The sequence below is a fragment of the Phyllostomus discolor genome, chromosome 9 (assembly GCF_004126475.2).
Source record: "Phyllostomus discolor isolate MPI-MPIP mPhyDis1 chromosome 9, mPhyDis1.pri.v3, whole genome shotgun sequence".
Lineage (NCBI taxonomy): Eukaryota > Metazoa > Chordata > Mammalia > Chiroptera > Phyllostomidae > Phyllostomus > Phyllostomus discolor.
The window spans coordinates 46,328,563-46,351,065 of NC_040911.2; the positions used below are offsets into that span (position 1 = coordinate 46,328,563).

Consider the following 22,503-nt stretch of genomic DNA (forward strand, 5'->3'; position numbering starts at 1 on the left):
TTAAGGAATCAAATTATTGTAATGTGTTTTTTATTGAGGTATAATTTAAAAATAACAAATGCATACATTTTAGGTGTATAATTCACTTAGTTTTAACACATGTTTGCACCTATGTAACCACAGTCAGTCAAAATATAGAACATTTTTGTCACCCCAGAAATTTCTCTGAGACCCTTTCTGATCTACTCCTGTAGAGGCAAGCCCTGCTGTGATTTCTAACACCTTATGTTGATTTCATCTTCCATATAAATGGAATTATAAATGTAGTATGCACCTTTGAATCTGACTTATTTTACTCATAATAATATTTTTTTGATTCATCTATTGCTTGTATTATAAGTTTGGTGCTTTTATTACTATTATTTCATTGCATAAATATACTATATTGGTATATTTATATAACTATAAAAATATACTATATGATGGACATTTGGATTGTTTCCAGGTTTAAACTTTTATAAGTAATGCTTCCATGAATACTCATGTAATATAAAAATTATATATTCTTATTCCTCTTGGGTAAAGGTACATATTATTGGTAAACACAGATACCCACAGCCCCATGGTTCATAGCTCTTAAACTCAACAAGGACTAATTTAATAGACAAATTAAAAATAACTAAATTATACCTTTTTTAAAAAAAAAGCATCTACAGGCAGTAACAACAAATACCAGTTTGTTTTCTAATGTGTGTCCTAAATGAAAGGTGTTATCAACTCAAACTTGGTCCTTGTGGGTGAGTTCATAAAGAACAACAGACTAGCATTTAAATATTTTTCAGTAATTCAGTATTAAGGCATAAATCTTTAGTTTTTTACGGTTATTTTTCAAATGTAAACATCTTGTGTGGAGAACACACTAACATTTGGATTGTGAGGCAGTAAGTGATGCAAACAGTGAAATGTCTGCCTGAGGGAGAGCAGCACCTGGCCAGAGAAGTGCCCCTCTCCCCTTGGGTGGCAGCAGGTATCCTCAGTGCAGGGACAGCTTCTGGCCAAGACTACGACTGTCGTCTTTTCCTGTTCAGCTCCCAGTCCCTCCCCCATGGCCCTATGGACCAGAATCCTGTCACAGCAGGAAGGTGAGGTAGGTGATCCACCAAAGACCCCACCCGTGAAGACAAGGGGCAAAAAGTGTTCCACAGGCAGAAGATAGCAGCGCACTTGCAGGTGCAGCTGCAGCTCTCCAGGCCCCTAGAGTTCTTTGCAGTTACTAGTTTACGATTGATTATTGTAGGAAATTGCTGTGTTTTCCTCCTATAATAGACGAATTTTCCCGAAAGGTCAAAGTTGTTGGTTGTATGTGTTGTGAGTGGGGTACACTTAAATTTAAGTTGCTTGGAGGAAGTAGGTAGGTTAGTAAACACTCCCCCAATACAAAACCAATGAAGGGAATGAAGAACTCTAATTACTTCCAGTCCAAGCTGATGCTATTTTTCAACCTCCCCTCCATGTCATTTTTTCTCTCTTCCTAAGTTCCCTCTCTCTTAGATCACTATACTCAACTAAAAACCGACATACCTTCAAAGCAATTAATTCATTTTATGTAGACTGTATTTTTTCCTAGGGTTATGTTAATGTTTACATATTTAAGGGAGAGAAATCTGCTTGGCTCCACTTTTGTAAACATTTCTAATTATTCACCTGCAGCCCTTTCCTTCTCTGTGTACAATCTATGTTATTTGTTTTTCTCTTCCCTCCCAACAAGTTTCCTTTAAAACTTTTTTTAGGTTTTCTTTTTTAAATTCTGCTTTTAGGTAGAGGTTTTTATTTTACCAAACCAATTCTATTTGTTTTTTATCTAGAAATTTCTATCAGTTGATCTGCTACAGATTTCTTTACTGGTTTAAAGTGCTATGCAAAATCTGTTCCTTTAAAAAATATGTTTTCTACCATTTTTAGTGGTTTGGGTTGGGAGGAAATATAGTGATTGTCAATTCATCTTAATTTTTTGCTAGTTCTTATGCTTTATTTCTTTCTTTAAAAATGTTTCTGTTCACTTTACAAAGTGATACATACTATGTATAGAAAATTTAGAAAATATAATCAAGATGAATGACAGACTATGTCTTCATAAGTATAAATTGTACTCAGTTTTGTAACAGGTTCCTTTAGTAAAGGAAAGAATACTTACGTCTTAAATTTCAGTAAAGCCATTGTACACTGAAGCAAAAATTTCTTAGTTCCAGCTCAACTTGGTACTATTGCTACTGAATTCTAATCTCCAAAAAAGTTAGTTTCAGGTTTGTTAAGAAAATAAGGTTAGATGAGTTAAGTTGGTGTTTGGCTGCATTTAATAGAAAATTAGAAGTTGCTTTGCTTCTCATTAAGAGACATGGCCCAAATCTGACAGAGCAGCTACGTGATGACCCTGAGCATGGGTCCAACCACACATGATCTCTGTCTGGCATTCTCCCCTATGGTCATCATCCCTGTCCATACAGGGCGCGAGGCAGTTCTAGGCTTTCATCTGTGTGCTGTCATGAGCATGCAGCAGCAGACCTTGTTCTTGTTCTGGAAAGCCTCAGCTTTTCTGGAAGGGCTCTTGGTAAAATTAGTCTGATACCTCATTGGCCACACCTGTCACATGATCACTCTTAGCTGCAAAAAACTCCTGGAGATCAAATTCTTTAGTTCAATACCTAAATCTTTGGAACAAAAATCAAGGTATTATTAAGGAAAATGGAGTTCGTGGCAGGCAATAGCAGTGTTTGCCACAGCAGCCACTGTCAGAAGCTGTTTAGGTGGCTCACAATGATGATCCTTGGGGGGCTGGATGCAGTTGTTTGGGCCTAGACAGTCATGGCTCCCTAGGTTGCCAGACATACCTAAATAAGTACACGCGGCAGAGTACATGATCACTTTAGAAAGTACTTGCCTGAATAAGAATGGTACTTTCATGTCTCCATTTAGCCAGACGATGCTTCTCTCAACAGTACTACTTTCTCAGATGGGTCCCAGGATGAAGGAGGGAAGTTTGCACTTTCCAGCAGTGGCTCTGTGGTAAGTCATTGCATGCCAGTGTAATTGCATGTCAGGACAAATTTGCAAGGTCAAGGCAAAAAGAAGCAGTTTCTTCAAAACAGATAAAAACTTGAACGAAGAGTGCCAGAGTATTCCTACTTTATGTCTCCCAATAGACCCACCAACCTTGTAATAATTAGGAAGGAGACCCAAAACTGAGGAATGAATAGATTTCAGTTTAAAAGAGGACTTCTTAAATTAAGGCCACTACAGCCATAAACCAAGGATGTTCTTTACGTGTACCAAACAGGGAGGAATTTGCCAGCTTTGAGCCTTTTAGCTGAGTTCACACACATGCTCTGGCTGCATTCTACCATCTTGACCAAAGTCCCTTTACCTGCAGAATAAATTAAAACCCCTCATCCTGATATTTAAGGTTTTCCACTACTGCCTACATCTCCAGCCTTAGCTCTCAGGACTCACTCATGCAAACCCTCCACTCCATACAAAGTCACTTACTTAGCCTTGAGTAACAGAGCCTGTACTTTTCTTTGTTAAAACTCCCCTCTCCCCACCTTCATTGGGAATCCCCACATGGTGTTTCTGCAGGCGGTAACATAATGTACAAGAGGGAGTGAGAGATTCTGTTAGATGGGGTAGTGGTTCCCTGATAGCAAGTTGATGGACAACAGATAGCACTTCAGACAGATAGGAGGCGGCACATTCAGATGGCCCTGCAGGGCGCTAGTTTCTCCTTGTCTGTTCTGAGGCACAGGACAGTTGACATTCACATGCATATCACCCTTCCAGTATATCGCCATTGTTCAGGGAGATAATGCTGTTAGCCCCATGAAAATCAATTTTTTTGTTTTTAGATTTTTGGTTATGGAGTTGATTTGTTGCACATTGATCACAGAAGAAATAAAATACTCTGAGTGACTTTTGTCAATGAGTAACTGATCATTAGCACTACAGGTGTTGGATAGATAGGCTAAGAATTACCCACAATGTCTGAACAACTGGCTATAAAGTCAGCCCTTACTTTCTCATTTAACACCATGCATTGGAATGCAAATGAGCGAATACATCTCAAATAATGATCTCCAACCCACCCTACTTATTAAAGTAAGTCATTCATATACTCTAATAAGTACTGGAAGTGAATTAGTTACCCATAATAGACCTGAATACAATTGTGCTGTACTACTGTGAATGGGGATCCTGCTTATGATCCTTTATTTTCTGCCTCAGCAGGTGGTACCCATGTGCCTAAGATTTAAATATTAGCTTCAAGTTCACGATCTTCTCCTCCTCTACATGCGCATCACTGAGACCTGTGGATTTTATTATGTTAAGTAGTTCTAGCACATGTCTAGTCTCCCTTTTTTCCTACAACTACTTTCTTAGTACAGACACCATCATCTTTCTGTACTACTGAAATAGTCCCTTAAGTCATCCCCTGGACTTCAGTTTACATCCTCAAACTCATCTTTCTGAGAGCTGCATGTCATGCTTAAAGCTCACAGCCCTTCCTGCCCACCTTCCTGACACAGTCTGACACCTCATCTGCCTCTCCAGCTGACTTTCCCACCCCACCACCCCAGTCATTTGGTTCCAGGCACACGCCAAGCAGAAATGGGACCAGGATGTTTGCACAGTTGAGTAGAAAAAGTCAGCTGGATGGGCCTTGTTTTTGAGGCTTTTCCATGGCAGTCTGAACATGGCTAGTTCAACGTTTTCTCCAGTCAAGCACACTGGGATCCAGTGTATAAATCCAATATTGCATGTCTTGTGCATAATTGTTCTAAAGGATCTTATTTTGTGTAGTGTGTGTATCAGATTAGTGTACATTGCCACACATGTAAAAAGATAAGTCTATAAATAATGCACCCAAGTATCTAAATGTCACACCAACTAAAACACCAAATAAACCTTAAGCAAAAAGACTGATGCTAGTCGTGTTTTTTTCATTTTTTATTCTTTTTCTTTTGTTAGCTTCTACATATCATTGGTTGCTTACTTCATTTATTCATACATTCATTCATTCATTTAACATATCCTTACTGAGCACATGTTGTCTGCAAATAGACTTTTTGAAAATTTGAGAGCATAGGAGAAATAAATGATCTTTTCTGGGAATTATAGATAGAGTTTCCTGGGATAAGTTAATTACTCAGATTTTGGTTTTATTTTCATCTCGTTTTTGGAAAACTGATTGAATACTGATAATGACATAAATAAAAGTTTCAGCAAAAACATCTATAAAAAATCTCATCAGCACCAGTCTCTAACATGACTGATTTTGGTTTGTTATTCATAATAGCTTTACTTAGAAATGTTAAGCAAATTGGTTATTTGTTAGACTAGCCCGCAAATGCCAACTTAACCCTTAATGCACCTGTATTGAAAATCATTGTAGAACATCTGGAGGTAAACCTTCTAAAACTGGGAGGTAAATACATTTTGCTTCCCCTGTTTCTTGGTTGTGGGAGCTATGGGCACCCTAGTTTTGCTCCCCAGTCTCTTCTAGATGGTGGAATTTCTAGTAATTCAGTGAAGTGGTGGCAAGTGATTCAGAGGTCCTGCCCATGACCTCTGTAAAGGTAAATCTCACCTGCCTAGATAGATTCCCAGGGACATTTCACTGTCATCTCCAAGACTGCAGAGACTGCTGATAATTTGCCACATTGGAATTTATGCTGTGGCATTGTATAGAGGAGGTAACCCCACTTGACCTTCTCCAAAGGGATAACTTTGGCTTGACCAGTACTTGTTTCAGCCTGTCATCTTTTCCACAGGTCTGAAATGAACCTTTATGATACATGAAACCCCTATAAATATGGGGTCTGTTTTAATTACTGTGACTCTGTAGTTTAATTTTAAATTTGTTATAAGGTCACTGTCATTATTCTGCATTGAAATATTCTTTGCTCTTCTCAGAAATGTTTTCTTTCAAATGAGCTTAGAATAAATAAAACTATTACTTCCCATTATAAAATCTTCTTAGGATTCACCTGAGAACTTTATTGAATTTAAAGATTAATGTCAGGAAAAGAATTCACATCGTAAAATACCGAGTTTCCTCATTTAGAAACAATGGTGTGTCTTTCCATTTATACCATCTATCCTTCAAAAAAATTTATAACTTTCTTATATTTTTTTCTTACACATCTTTTTACTGGTTAATTATTCAGCACTTAATAGTTTCTGTTCATATTTTAAATAGTAGGGTATTTATGATATCTAGTTTATTTTTGCAGATACTCATATATAAGAAAAGTAATTATTTTGCTTTTGTACAAAAATATCTGTTATAGCTTCCTTTCTGAAAAAAATTTTACTGAGAATTTTTCATTTGATTTTATAATTTGTGCAGTTATCTGAAGTAATGAAAGTTTTATTTACTCAATTTATCTTATTTCTTTTTCTTGTTGACCGATTGTAATCACTTGTAACATTGACTAATAATGTTGGAGATCTTTAGATTACAGTTTTTAATTTTCTCATGAATTGTAAGTTTCATCACTAAGTAAAATACTTATTTATTCTTGGTTTCTGAGCCTTGTAGTTGCTTTTATAAGGAATGAAGTTTGAATTATATCAAATGATTTCATCATCTATTAAAATGAATATATTATTTTTATTATTTAAGCAATTCAGGAAATTAATGACAGGTTTTCCTAATATTGAACTATAATTCTGATGCTTATATATACCCTGTTTATTATGTTATGGTACCCTTTTATCATACTACAGACTATGATTTGCTACTATTTTAGCATTTTTAACCACTAGTCTAATAAATAAGGTGTGTATGTGTATAATTTCTATTGTTGTTACCAGAATTGTGCTAATCTTGGTACAAATAGGTTGAGCACTTTGAATACTTTTCAGTATTTTGTAGCCATTTATTAAACATTGGTATAAATAATCTGTAAAATCTATTATATATAAATTTCTATTATAATGTAATGTGTTTATGAAATATCCAGGGCATTGCATCATAGTAGGCATAATGCTTTAGTTAATTTTTCAATTGATGTGGTTTGGGGGTAATAGTCCCTTCAATCCCAACTTGTATGAATTTGAGTAATATATATTCTAGCAAAGTGTCCAGTTTATTTAGAGTTTTAATATATGTTAGTACATATACACGACTGTATATACACATTTATTTATGTCATTTTTAAATTTCCTGTGAAGGTAGCTATTTTTCCTTTATTTTTGCATAATTTATGGTTTAAAAATTTTTTTTCAATCTAACTAAATAGTTGCGGTATTGCCAATTTTTAACTTTTAATTAAGCCTACTTTTTCTGTTATATTGATTTATTTAATTATTAATTTTTTAATCTATTCATAGATCTGCTTAGATAATATTTTCCTTCTCTCAGGTTATAAACATTTTATTTATATATAATCTTTCTCATTTACATTTAAGGTTAAGAATCTCAGTACTTTGGCCATTCTCATGGATTTTTGGAATTTAATGTACCTATTGTTTTTAACGTTTAGTTCATAATTTTAAGTGTGATTTAATTTTGAATCCAAGATGTCATTGGGATTCCTTTATAAATTCACATTTGGATAGATTTTGTAATTGTTATTTTTCAATTCAAAATTTATTACACATTTGTCAGTGAATGTGGCTTATTTAAGTTCTCTGAGGAATTTGGCACAGCTGTTGCAAAGCATAGGTCAATTAGTTCTGATCTCAGTTGCAAAAGAGGAAGATGGGGGACCTTATTATCTGTATTGACTCAAGCACAGGCAGCTTTAGTACATAGAGTTACAACACATAGATATAGTATATAATCTCAAACCATGAGGGAAAAAACAAGCAGCCAGTCAGGAGGGTCAGAAACATCTCCTGAGTCGGTGAATTTCTCCTGTAAGTAATGAGCAGGAAAGCGGTATAATGTTTGTTTGTTGTTGTTGTTGTTTTTAAAGATTTTATTTATTTATTTTTAGACAGAGGGGAAGGGAGGGAGAGAGGGAGAGAAACATCAGTGTGCGGTTGCCTCTTGTGCTCCCCACACTGGGGAACCTGGCCTGCAACCCAGGCATGTGCCCTGACTGGGAATCAACCAGCGGCTCTCTGTTTTGCAGTCCGGCGCTCAGTCCACTGAACCACACAGCCAGGGCGTTATGGTGTTTTTTTAATGTGAAGGATGTATCAGGTAGTCAAAGTCTAGTTTTAAAAGAGCTCAAGCAGGTAGTGCAAACCTTCTATAATTTGGAATTTAAAATAATAATCCTCCCTACTTTACCCTCCAGTCCCAATGCAGTATGACTTGAACAGCAGAGCGAGCTTTGGTGGCTGAAAATGTTGCCATCCTTTGCCATTTGAAGCCCCAATGTGGAACTCTTGTGGGTGGACCCACAGATAAAAAGTAGGATCTGTTACAGACAAGCCAGGGGAGTTTGTTTTAAATGGAGTGGCATTTATGCTTTAAATAGATTAAAATCGCTAGTAAATTTTTTAAACTACTGGTGTTATTATGTTTAATGGGTAAATAGATGTTTTAAAATTGTGAATACCATATGATTTCACTCATATGTGGAATCTAATGAACAAACCGAACTAACAAGTAAAAGAGAGGCAGACTCACTGATAGAGAGCAGGATGATAGCAAAGGGGGGGTGGGCGAGGGGACGGGGTGATTGAGCAAAAAGGAAAAAGGACTCATGGATGTGGACAACTGTATGGTGATTGAGGTTTGGGGTGGGGTGAGCGGGGTGTAAGGGGACTAAATAGTAATGGGGAAAAAAAGTACAATGGAAAAAAAAACTGAATACCAAGCACATAGCCTTTTTTCTCAATCTACTTCAAAACTCAAAGTCCATGCACTGGCAGGCCGTCTTCCTTTTTCACTTTCACCTTGCTGTTCCTCTGCTTTATCAAGGGAATGTCTTTTGTTTTTGTTCTGCTTTGTTTTAACCCTTGTGACTCTAAGTCTCAACTCCTTTACCTGACTTTCAAAGCCTTCAGTAACTTGAACAGATCATCTTGACTAATGTTGTCTCTCATATTTTTTAACATTTTGTCTCAACTCCTGGCAACTAGTTTCTCCATGATCCCTTATAGCTGAAATGCTTCAGATAGTTCCATACCTGCAATTTATACTTCCACATCTGGCCTGAGTGCTTTTGCCTGACTCCTCTGCTTTTGTACGTCCTTTTCATCTTCCCTTGAGTTCAGGGCCAGTTCAATCACCTCTTTAGTAAAACCTTCTGGGCCACACCTTCCTCTCCAATGCTCTCTCTGCTTATGTTTGTGTTATGGAAATTCCCTCTTACCAGTGGACTTATTATCTTTAAATAATGTTGCATAAATGTTACTCTGTTTTCTTCATTATAAATAATCAGGAGCAAGGATCACAATTTAAACTTCTGCTTCCTCACAAAGTCCCAGAATAATTTACAAAGTGCAGGCACTCATTCGGCCCAACAGGCCAGCTTCTCCACTTTACAGAGTAAGGAATTAACATTAAGTAGGTTAAAGTATCCTAAACTATCAACTTTAAGCCCTACATCAATATCTTTCAATTTTCGAGTTCTGTCTTAAGGGGGAATTAATTCAAAGTTTGATAAAACATTTCTTCATTGGAAAACGAGGAAACCACTGAAAATGGTCCATATCTTTTTCAGAATTTTAGTGAATGGGTAATCTTTATTCTGTAGTGTTAGGTTTTAGAGCTGCCAAAAATCTGACTAACCAGGAATTTCATGGCCCTAGACCTTTTTGTCTTTTTATTCTTCTACCAATTGTGTGATTAGTCATCTATGTTTTAATAATTGGTCATGTATTCACATGCTGTTTACACAATAAGTTGTGTCATCTCCTTTGAATTAAATAGGAAAAAAAAGATTGCAGGCTCAGAATTTCAGACTCCTTTGTGTAATTTGTAGTACAACAAAGCATCTTTTGTGAAGCAGGTGTTCAGAAATTACTAAATAAATGTGAAAATAAGATTTTCATGCTCACACCCATAATATAACTACCACATTAAAATTTTATTCATAGAAATGGTAGGATTTGTGTGTAAATGTTTCTTATTAGTATCCATCCACCCAGAGCAGTGACTTGCTTCGCAGGCCAGTACAGAGGCACATCCTCAGCATCTGATAGTGTTGCGGGGGGGGCACAGTGCTTTGGTGAGGTCTATGTGCAGAAGATAGTAAGTTTATTAAGAGGGGAAACAACTAGGAAACCTTCCTAATTTTTTGGCAGTTGTTATAACTATTTTATAGTAAAGGAATTAATATGCTAATATATTAATAGTAGCTAACTCTTACATAGTTCTATATCCCAGATATTGTTTCATGTGATTTCACATAGGATGTCATTTCAAGTTCATAATAACTCTCTGAAATATGTTCTGCTTTCATCTTCATTTTACAGATTAGGAGATTATGCAATAGAGAGTTCAGTAACTTGGTGAAAGTCACACAGCAAGCCGTAAAGCCAGGATTAAAATTCAAACAGCCTGGAGCAAGCATCCCTTTCACTGACCACCTGGCTATCTCATGACTTAGAGTTTGTAAACAAGATCTGTGACCAGGCACATTAAGAATAACAAATACACTGATTGTCAAACTATGTTGTTACATCAAACATTGTGCTTTCAATATGTTAGGAAATAGATGAGCAACAAATATTTCAGAGCTAAGAATATTTAAGAGCTAAGTGCTTATTTTGACCTTCACTTAATTCTCTTTGGAGATAACTATAGGCTGTAGAGGTCTGAATTGAATGAAAAAACAAAGGAAATTAGATGCAGACTCTTGATGAAATCAAGAATTGCTTCTAATTCTTTTATACTACCAAATAGAAGTCAGATTGAAATGTAAAATAGACTGCATTTACAGTAAATGTTTTGTGTTTCTCTTCCCTTGTTTCACAGCCTATCCTTGAGACTATTCCAGATATACCAGTTCATTCCAATGGATCAGCAGACCCTGGACAGGCAGTTCAGAGTGCAGTGAGTGGTGAGTGATACACACTCCCATTGACCTTGAGCTATGTCTTCTCACTTCTATGCTGGTGCTTAGTAAAATGAGCAGTAAATTTCTGAAAGGGAAATATAAGTGTGTTACTCTCCCCATACTGATTCTGTCACTCCAGCAGGCAGTCCTTCCACCTCCAAACACGCTGCTCTGCTGCACCAGACAAAATTAATAGAGCCAAACTGGAGGCAGAATCTTTCCCTCCTTTGTTGCCACCATGTCATTCAGAAACTACTCACTCGGGTAGTGTCTTTGATTTGGGGCCTCTTCCGCAAGCACTCTGCTTAACAGCTGCAAGCAAGCCAACCAGTAGGCCACTCCCCAGTAGCAGCAACATTGGGTTTAGATGGGCTTAATTTTAATACCATAAAATATATGGAAATATCCCATGATCAGGCTTTCCTCTAGTTATACTCAGTGCCTTTCATGAGACATAAAAATCTAAAATTGAAAACATCACATTAAATAGGAAATTTGTTTAGATAATGATTACAGAAATGTGTTCATAGGGGAGTCTGATGACACTATATTACTGTTGAACTGAAATCATTCTGGATGAGTCTGATGCCTTTCCTCACATTTAAACATACTAACGTGCTTATGAATTAACTCGTAAATAGTTTGTGTTTATTTTACAGTAAATGGTATTGATTGATTAAATGGCATATTAAATGTTTTATATCTTTTTTAATTAGATGATGATTATCTGGAAAAGAACATTCCATCAAAAGCCGAAGAGCTGTCCTTTGAAGTATCTTACTCGGAAATGGTTACAGAGGCTCCAAAAAGAAATAAATTTAAGAAGTCAGATTTTAAAAAAGAAGACTATATTTTAACTGTGAGTAAAACCCTTCATCCTTATTGTACTAGCTTCCTGTCACTTCTCCATGGCACAAACTAGATTTTTTTTTTATTCTCACCTGAGGACATTTTTTTAATTGTTTTCAAAGAGAGAGGAAGGGAGGGAGAGAAACAATGTGAGAGAGAAATATTAATTGGTTGCCTTGCCATACACACCCCAACCAGGGATCAAACCCGCAACATTTTGGCAATGGGATGATGCTCCAGCCAACTAAACCACACTACCCAGAGCACAAACAAGGATTTCAAAACAAATTTCTTTGTGTGTGCACAAAGCATTGCGAGAAGCCGGGCAGCAGTGTCTCGTAGCACTCAGGGAGCACCTACTGGGCAGTGCACACAGCCTGCCTGGCTGTTTCTGGCAGCCCTGGGTTGGGGAAGAGTTGTAAGGGTGTATGTGTGAGTATCATTGTATAGATGAAATAGGATTTCTACCTGGCTTGTGTGCTTTCATACATTTCATATCCTTACTTATAGGTTAGTGGAGACTCTAACTGTATTATCTACTTGTGCTTCTAGAAGCACATATCAGAAGAGAGTATTGCAGAAAGTCACAGTCCTAACAAGAAATGAGAGCTTACAGGATAGGCACTAAAATTAAAAATAAATTCAAGAATTTATATTATTATGGAAGAGCAAGTAGTGCTACATGCTTCATTATCCTGGAAGCCTCATTTATATATTTATATATATGTATATGTATATATACACACACATAAATGCATATATTTTATGTATTATATGTAATATAATATACATTATGTGTATATATATATATGATATTATATCCTGAAAGCCCAATACAGAAACTGTTACATTAATCTATTTGCTACTCAATAAATGCACTTGTGAAGAGTTGGTGATATGGAGCCCTGAATATTCTGTGCTGATCAGCAGACGGCACGATGAGCAGGGATTAGGTCAGTTCAGAGCCAAAGGCAATAGGCAGAGTCTGCCCCAGGGAGCCTGGGCCATTCCCAGACAAACATCCCATGATGGAGAGGAAGTAGAGGGCAGAACCAGAACTGTAAGATTCATTGAGTACCTTCTATGTGCCTAACACTGTACTAGGTATTCAGTTATAATCATCCCTATGATTGGTCCCATTTTTCAGCTGAGAAAACTCAGGCCCAGAGAAACTAAGTAATCCCTCTTGGTTCCTAAGCAGCCTCTATGTTGAAGGGCTCAGTGACATTCTGGACCAAGAGAGGAAATCCAGCAGGACTCTGGTTTCCAGGGGAGTCCCTCTGAGCCTTGAGAGAGAACTGTCCAAGCAAGCATGCTGGTCCCCAGAGCCCTCTTCCAAGTGTATGTCTTTTCCTGAGGTTTGGCTTACCTAGGGTACAGAGCAGCCTCCTTCCCATGATAAACTTTGCATGAGGTTTAGCATGAGGTAGTACTCAATAAGGGATTGTGGTGGTTTTTTATATTGTTGTTATGTGTTATTGTTATGTGTTGTTATATATTGTTATATGGTATCATTGTTATGTGTTGTTATGTATTATGTATTATTGTTATGTGTTGTTATATATGTTGTTATGTGTTACATGAAAGCTTGGTCTCAGAAGGTAAAATAGCTAAGTACTTAATAAAATAAGTTATATCCCAAACCACATCCTACCTTTTGTTATTTAACTTTTAAATACTGGGAGTTCCAAGGAATGATTGTTGAATGGATGAATGAATGAATGAATTGGTAGATGGTTTTAAAACCCCAAGGAAGCTCTAATTTAAGGAACCCCTAGGGAAAATTGTGGACTTAAAGCTTTGTAATTTAAGTCACTATTATAGTTTTCTACTTTAGCATTTTTTAGTACCACATTTCCTGACAGCAAAATATTTATTATATACTATATACTGACTATATATATATAATACTTATTCTATACTGGTTATATAATTCTATGTTAATTATATAATGTTTATATTTTATTATTATTACTGTATTTTTCAGACTATAAGATGCACTTCTCCCCAAAATTTGGGAGGAAAAGGGGGGTGCATCTTATAGTCAGAATATAGCTTTACATTTACATTGGTGAAATATTATGTTATTTATGTTATTAAATATTTTACTACATTTTTTGCTTCAAAATTTTTTCCCTATTTTCCTCCTCTAAAACCTAGGTGCATCTTATGGTCCAAAAAATACAGTACATATAATACTTGCAGTGATACTAACATGTTAACAAGAACAATCTCTTGGTTTTAAAAGGTCTTCTTATAGTCTTCACAATATTTCAGGATTATTAAAGGTTTTTTTGTTGTTTTAGTGTATTTTTCTATCTAATATGGAAATAGAGAATGTAATAATATCATTGTCTTTAAAATAATAGTAGATTATTTGGCACTTTTTATGCATTGTTCTTTTTAAGAATATTTAGAATCATCTAAATTTGATTTTTAAGGTAGGATAACTACTGTCTCAGCAAGCATGTGTAATCAGTTTCAACTGGGAAATTACTTACAGTCTTTTAAACTATTCAGAAGAGAGTATGTGGTACCTGATTTAAGGACTATAGTCCAAAACAAAAAATATGCTGAAAGCTCTTCTAAGAGCACACAGAAGGAGTTCTCTGTATACCTGTCTCACCTGTGCCCATGGCGTGTACATGTCACACGATGCCTGGGGCATTTGTTGTTAACAGTAAGGGCGGTCCTTAGAAGAAGCAGTTTTTACAGTTGTGTTGCAAATGCTATAGTGTATTCATGCCATTACTTTACTTCAAATTTAGCATAGTAGTAACCAGCAAATATTCTAAAAATCACACATATAATCTTTTATGATTCAGCATGTGCCTCAGATTTTTAAAAAGTTATTATTATTAATATGTGCAAATAGTATGTGTTGTTGTACAGATTTAGAATGTCCAGGTAGCATTTGAATGAAAGTATAATGATTTTTCTTAAATAATAAATATTCTTAATATGTATTTTAGAAATTTATTGTTCAGAAAACCAGATTTGGCCTAACTGAAGCAGGAGATCTATCTGCCGAAGACATGAAGAAAATTCGCCACCTCTCTCTGATTGAATTGACAGCCTTTTTTGATGCCTTTGGAATTCCACTGAAGAGAAACAAAACAGAGAAAGTAAAAGGAAGAGGTAATTAAGAGGATTGATTTCTTCTGATTTTAACACTTTGACATACTGGAATACATAGTGCATTTCTGATTCTTTTTTTTTTTCTCAACTATTTTACAATGAAGACAATGGGATTTTTGGAGTTCCACTTACAGTCCTACTGGACAATGACCGAAAGAAGGACCCTGGAGTAAAAGTTCCCCTTGTATTACAAAAAGTGAGTAGAATATGAGTGGGGAATTAATAGAACTTTATGCTTGCAATTTGCTATTTGTAAAGCTTCTAATGATTTTTTCTCTAGCTTTAAAGACACTGAGGTAAGCCCTGTTAGGGCTCAGGCCTTTGGTGAATTTCTGTTTTATTCCAAGAAACCCCATCCATCCTACAAGCACTTGGACCTGTTGGCCTTGCTGTGAACTCTTGGAGCCTGTTACATTGTTTAGCGGTAGAGCATCCATGGCTTCCTTTGGTTATATCTTTTCCCAATATTTTTAAAAAATATCTGTGGTGCCCTGGCTGGCGTAGCTCAGTGGATTGAGCGTGGGCTGGGAACCAAAGTGTCCCAGGTTCGATTCCCAGCCAGGGTACATTCCTGGGTTGCAGGCCGTAATCCCCAGCAACCGCACATTGATGTTTCTCTCTCTCTCTCTCTATCTCCCTCCCTTCCCTCTCTAAAAAATAAATAAATAAAATATTTTTAAAAAAGCATTTGAAAAAACTAAAATGCAGTATTACATAATAACTTATAAAAAAAATATCTGTGGCGACTTCTGACCAAGATGGAGGTGTAGGTAGATACATTTTGCTTCCTCACACAATTAAAAGGACAACAACAAATTTAAAAACAAAAAATAACCAGAAAATCAAACTGTCTGGAAGTCCAATGAGCAAGGAGTTAAAGAAGCAACATTTGCCCAGACTGGTAGGAGAGGCAGAAACAGGCAGCTAAGGTGGAAAGGACTGGTAGCAAGGCAATGACTGGAGGACTGGGGCAAGTGAGATGGAGGCTGGAGGATCAGGCAAGGTGGTGACTGGCAGAGTGGGTGGTCCCACATTTGCCTGTGGATTAACCGGGAGGAACAACTGGGGAGTGAGACAGATTGTGCAACCCAAGATTCCAGCGCCAGGAAATAAAGCCTCAAAATCTCTGGCTGTAAAAATCTGTGGGAATTGCAGTGGTGGGAGAACCTCCCAGGTTCACAGGACAGTCTGCTGGAGAGACCCACAGGGTCCTAGAATGTACACAAACGCACCCACCTGGGAATCAGTGCCAGAAGGGCCCAGTTTGCTTGTGGGTAGTGGGTGAAGTGACTGAAATCCAGCCGAGAGCTGAGCAAGCTGCATTGTTTCTTCCCTGACCTCTCCCCCATGTACAGTGCCGCAATGCAACCATGTGGATTGCCCTGCCCTGCCCTGCCCTGCCCAATACCTAAGGCTCTGCCCCTTACTAATAACAGGTGCATGAAGACAAAAAAGAAAAGGCTCAAATGAAAGAACAGATCAAAGCTCCAAAAACAGAAGTAAGTGATGAATAGGTAGCCAACCTACCTGATGCACAGTTCAAAACACTGGTAATCTAGATTTTCACAAAAATGGTTGAGTATGGTCGCAAACTGGAGGAAAAAGTAACAGCAAGGCAAAGTGAAATAACAGAAAATATACAGGGGACCTACAGTGAAGGGAAGGAAGCTGGGACTCAAATAAACTGTTTGGTCCAGAAGGAAGAAATAAGCATTCAGCCAGAACAGAATGAAGAAACAAAAATTCAAAATAATGAGGAGAGGCTTATGAACCCCTGGGACAACTTTAAATGTTCCAACCTAGAAATCATACGGGTGCCAGAAGGAGAAGAGAAAGAGCAAGACATTGAAAACTTATTTGAACAAATAATGAAGGAGAACTTCCCTAATCTAGCAAAGGAAATTGACTTCCAGGAAGTCCAGGAAGCTCAGAGAGTCCCAAAGAAGTTGGACCTAAGGAAGCACACACCAAAGCGCATCATAATTGCATTAACCAAGATGAAAGATAAGGAGAGAATCTTAGAAGTAGTGAGAGAAAAGGAGATGGTTGCCTACAAAGAAGTTCCCATAAGACCATCAGCTGATTTCTCAATAGAAACCTTACAGGCAAGAAGGGGCTGGAAAGAAGTATTCCAAGTCATGAAAGGCAAGGACCTACATCCAAAATTACTTTATCCAGCAAAGCTATCATTTAGAATGGAAGGGCAGATAAAGTGCTTTTCAGATAAGGTCAAGTTAAAGGAGTTCATCATAACCAAGTCCATATTATATAAAAGGTTAAAGGACTTAACTAAGGAAAAGATGATCAGAGCTATGAACAGTAAAATGACGACAAACTCACAACTATCAACAACTGAACCTGAAAACAAAAACTAAGCAAACAATTAGAACAGGAACAGAACCACAGAAATGGAGATCACATGGCGGGTTATCAGCAGGGAGAGTCAGAGGAAAGGTACAGTGAATAAGAAGCATAAAATATATATAGAAAATAGTTCGGCGCGAAGGTCACGAACAAGATGGTGCCGCCTGTGAAGGTTTCTCCGCTCATCAAGCTCGGCCGCTACTCCACCCTGTTCCTCGGCGTGGCCTACGGAGCCAAGCGCTACAGTTACCTGAAACCGCGGGTGGAGGAGGAAAGGTGAATCGCAGCGGAGGAGAAAAAGAAGCAGGATGAACTCAAACGGATTGAGAGAGAATTGGCAGAAGCCCGCGACGACAGCATACTGAAGTGAGCCTGCCCGTGCCCGAGCCGTGTGCATGAATAAAGCTTCCTGTGTCGAGTGCTAAAAAAAAAAAAAAAAAAAAAAAAAAAAAGAAAATAGATGGGAGGAGACTAAGAATAGTATGGGAAATGGAGAAGCCAAAGAACTTATATGTACAACCCATGGACATGAACTAAGGGACAGGGAATGCTGGTGGGAAGGGGTTACAGGGTGGAGGGAAATAAAGGGGAGAAAAAATGGGAGAACTATAATAGCATAATCAATAAAATATATTAAAAAAATGGACAAAAAATATTTGTATGTATGGGTTTGTGTATATTTTATTATTCTGTCTGAAATAAAAGATGACAATTATGAGCAGTGTATTTACTGATCATGCAAGTATTTGCTGAGATATAGGTTGAGTGTTTCAAATGTGTGTTTGTAATCATTTAAATGAGTTTTCCAAGCAAAGCTTAATAAAGTATAAAAACCAGCTTGTTTTGGTAGTCTTTTAGGTATGACTAGGAAAATAGGATAGAGTTAGACAAAGGAGAATTATGGTTTGGGAAGTTTTGAAAGTGATATTATTTAAACTATCATATGCTAGTATCTGTCATTGGTGAATGGGACATGTGCTTTAAATTGCATTTTTTTATACCCAACAGTTTACACCAATTTACTGAGTATGCATTTATTTAACAGTGAAATCCAATGGTACAATTAAAATTGAAAACCCTAAACACAAATTCTATTGAACTTTAAATTGAGTTTTTAAGTGACTTGTGAAAATACTGAGGAAACGTACATTATTCACAGTAATAATTCTCCATCTCTTCACTATCTTTCTAAATTTTGCCACTAATACCTCAAGTTGAGCTACTCCTCAAATCAGGTGATTAATTGGCTGCCAATGGGAGAAGGGAGGATGGCAGAGGATGCTGGCCACGTGCCAGTGTGTGTGGGGCCTGTCTGTAGGGCGCCTCTCCTGCTCAGGGCTGCGCCAGTACCCTCCAATCCTGTCACATTTTGTCAGCACTGAGCAGCCCGAGGAGGTCAGTGTTACCATCTCCTACTGATGAGACAACTAAGACATAGTAAAGTAAGGTAGTTTACCCAAGAACACACAGCTAGCAAGAGGTATATGTGAAAAGGAACACAGTATATAATCAAGGTCAAAGTCCATGGTGACCCTAAGATTTTCTTTTCCGTTCTTGAATTTGAACCAGAATTATGCCCTTTGACCTCTCTGTATAGGACAGTGTTTGAAGAAAATGAATAAAAATCCAAGACAAAAATTTTAGTACATGAATTTATGTTGCTATGCAAGTGCAGAAGCCTAGCAAAGGACATAGCAAATGGAAGGTGCACAATGAATGATACTTCAACTAAATCCAGGATTATATTGCATTAGCAACTCAATAAATGTTCACTATTATTCCTACTGATGTTAAGTGTCCCTCAGTTAAGACAACCTGACTTATTACCTTCCTGCTCCTATGAGAGTCTTTTCTTGTGAGTTTCTTCCTCCTACATATCTATTTCTCTCCATACCTACAAGAACTACCCTAGTTTCAGGCACCATAATATCTTGAAGGGAAAATAGCAGAGACTGTAGATCTGCTCTTGTGTGAAGTTGGGCAAGTATTCATCCTTACCATGCCTCAGTCTCCTCAGCAGTAGAATGAGGATTATGAATGAGGAACCTTCCTCAGAGGATTATTGTGAGGATTTAAATGAGTTGATCGGTGTGAAGTATTGAGAACAGTATCTAACACACAAAATGTACACAATCAATGTTAGTAGATTATTATTATTAACACCATCCTCATCACTGTGAGAGTTCACAGGAGCTATAAACGTTTATAATTTCTACCTCCTTGGTCATTTTGTAGAGTTCCTATAGTTTCTTAGCCAGAGTGGTTGCAAGTACTGAGAGTGAATTTAGAATTTTTTCTTACTGGTCAGACTGCAGAAAGAGATGTAGTAATCACCTCTTAAAGTAGTTACCGGACAGCATACTTGAGAGGCGAAGAGCACGAGCTTCAGTGAGTCGGTGCCATTACCTTTACGGTGGACCTTGGGAAAGTGATGCAATGCCTCTCAGTCCCCATTTCCTCATGGAGACCTCATGGGGTGGCTGCAAACACTCAACACAGCGTTCCAGTACCAAGCACGTATAATGCTTGGTAATTTATCATTTGTTGTCATCAACAGTATTGTTTTACTATTTGTAATTGTATTGGAGGTATTTATTTTTGTAATGTATCATTGCTTTCTAGTTTTTTGAGAAAGTTGAGGAATCTGGTTTGGAATCTGAAGGAATTTTTCGACTTTCAGGATGTACTGCCAAAGTCAAGGTAACGAACATTTTCTCTCTTCCTAGTTGGAGATCTAAGCCTGCCAGACCCAGTTCACACAAGCATCAGATATCGAGTCCTTTGTTGTTGTTTTGATACTGTCACTTGTTCCTGCCTAGTTTTCCTGTATACCTGTAGTCAGGTGTTCATCGTCCTGAGTTGTGTATCCTCTTAAACAAACAACAATAAAAAACCACCAGTGATGAGATGGCACATCAATTCACCATCAAAACTGCTGCTTGTCTTTAGTTTGAAAAGTTGAAATGTCTCATCACTGTTTGGGGGGTTAAACACTTTAGTTTGCTGTGTTCCTCTCAGTCATGGAATTCATGAAGCCAGTTATTATATGAGCCCTTATTTCCATTACCAGTTGCTTTATATTCAGAAATATTCCTTGGTTCTCCTTAATGGAAGTCTTTATAAGAATCTGTAGGATGGCCATAACTGCTATGATACTCAGCAGCTCTAAAACCAAATTCCATTTTAAAGTGATGTTAGTTCCTACATATAAAAGCACCTGTGCAATGTGAATTCTTTTACTTTGCTTTCTTACTTATGTAGGGTGGCAAACTCTATCAGGAAAAAAGTCATTAGAAAAGCAAAGCTTTTCTCATAAATGTCCAGGAAAATATACTACTTCATCTAGCAGTGGGCAAACACAATGAAGAATTCCTGCCTGCCCCGGGATCACTCTCTGGCTGGTGGGCATGGAAACATGAGCATTTTAAATGATGAATCTCTCAGAAAACAGTCTCAGGAAGAGGGAAAAGTGAGCCTGCTTCTGTTTAGAACTATTAAAAGGAAATGTATAGAGGTGAAAAAGCATCTCTTCATTAATTCACTTTCGTACATGTTTTGAGAAATTCTATCAGCAGTCTCCAAGTTTTTATATAGAAATCTGACAAGATGTGTTTCTAAGTGGAAACTGAGAATAAATAGGCTGTGTCTATTGAAAGATCCCGAAAGCAGATTCTGGGGAGAAGTTGAATGTTCTTGGAGGATGGTGCTTCTGAGAGATAAGGGATGGAGGTGAGGACTGGGCAGGCTGAGCCTCAGGCCACAATGCAGATCTGACAGTTCATCCTGTCCCACGAAGCAGCCCTGTGCAGAGTGCCAGTGGACACCACACTCAGTTGTTGCTGGGGCTTTCTTTGGTGGACGGGCTGAGGCAGATCAGGAGGTCCTAACAGTGGGGAGTCAGTTACCTGGATTGTTGCAGATGATTGGTGAGTTCTTTGTGAAGGGAGATCAGAGCAGTGCACCATGCTTTGCCAGTGGTAGTAAGGGCCAGGGCATGTGGGCAACTTGTCACTTCCCAGGGCTAGAGATCACTAAATATTGGCACAGGTTCTCTTGGAAGGCGGAAATCCCTAGTGGCTCCTTAAAATGTGTGCTTTCTAAATTGAATCTGCTTTCGTCTCAGGTTCTCATAGGTATGGTTGTTGTAGACGGCTGAACAAATGTATCAGCCTGAGGATGAAGGCTAACACTACTTTTGGTTAAACCTTTGGTTGTATCTGTAGAGCCAGAGAATCAAAATGAAGTAAAAAAAAACTTTTTTTCTTGAAGAGAATTAGACTGTGTACCTCTAACCATCTCTTTAGAATCAGGGAACTCTATTTGAACACATTCTTGCTGGCTCCTGTTTGTGTGTGGGTGCATGTGCATGAGAGAGACACACAGAGAGACAGAGAAGTGTAATGCATGTGATTTAAAGTTCTCTTCTTAAATAACCAAGAAAAGAATACATTACATGACATTTCTTATATGCATGAATTTTAACATCATAGCAGACATTGCTTTTCTTTAGCTAATCTTTGACTGAAAAATGCTGATTATAAGCTAATAACTCCTTCAAAGTGTCCTTATTGGCACATGCATTTCTAGATCACATTTGGTTAGAAGTCCCTTTTCTCCTTACATCAGTTCCATGTAGTTTCAGACTATTTATTACATCTCCAAAAAAATGTAATCCAGATGTTTTCATGGTTTGAGCTCCAGGAAAGCCGATGTGAAAAAAATCTGGGCCAGTGAACAAAAACGGGAATATTGCAGTTAGAAAGGCAATAACTTGATATATTAAAGGGGTCTTTATTTCTCTCCTTGTACAAACTTTATTTTGTTGTACTTTCATCTGTTAGGCTGTTTTTTCTAGGAATGCATGTGGGGGAAGACCATTAACAAAAACCATGTACTCATACTCTAGTTGTGCCAGGTAGGTGACGCTGACACTAATGTATCGTGAACAGGCCAGCCGAGTCTCATGCTTTCAGGGCATGGGAAGACTAACTGGAACGCGCTGCTAGGGGAACCTGCTAGTTTGAGCCACCCAGGGCCCACAGCAGCAGAGCCCATTCCTGGATTTAAGGCCTCCGATTATTTGGAACCAATTTCATACTATGGGTGTCTCAATGATCTTCCCTCTGCCAAATGACAGAAATTTGAGCCAAACACTGGGAAATATATTTTAGGGAAAAAGGCAGACTGTTTGACATGCAAG

At 37.6% G+C, this 22,503-nt stretch overlaps 1 protein-coding gene and 1 pseudogene across 5 annotated transcripts in view; both read left to right on the forward strand.

Moving 5' to 3' along the window:
• The window catches only part of ARHGAP28 (Rho GTPase activating protein 28), a 218,652-nt gene that overhangs the window by 154,553 nt on the left and 41,596 nt on the right, over positions 1 to 22,503 (forward strand). For all 5 annotated transcript variants that reach the window (XM_036009298.1, XM_036009294.1, XM_028524908.2 and 2 more), the window contains 6 exons: positions 2,914 to 3,003; positions 10,871 to 10,955; positions 11,669 to 11,811; positions 14,774 to 14,939; positions 15,044 to 15,135; positions 19,926 to 20,003. In XM_036009298.1, coding sequence (XP_035865191.1) covers positions 2,914 to 3,003; positions 10,871 to 10,955; positions 11,669 to 11,811; positions 14,774 to 14,939; positions 15,044 to 15,135; positions 19,926 to 20,003 — 654 coding nt within the window. The remainder of the gene's footprint in view (positions 1 to 2,913; positions 3,004 to 10,870; positions 10,956 to 11,668; positions 11,812 to 14,773; positions 14,940 to 15,043; positions 15,136 to 19,925; positions 20,004 to 22,503) is intronic.
• LOC114506956 lies at positions 17,440 to 17,724 on the forward strand (annotated as a pseudogene).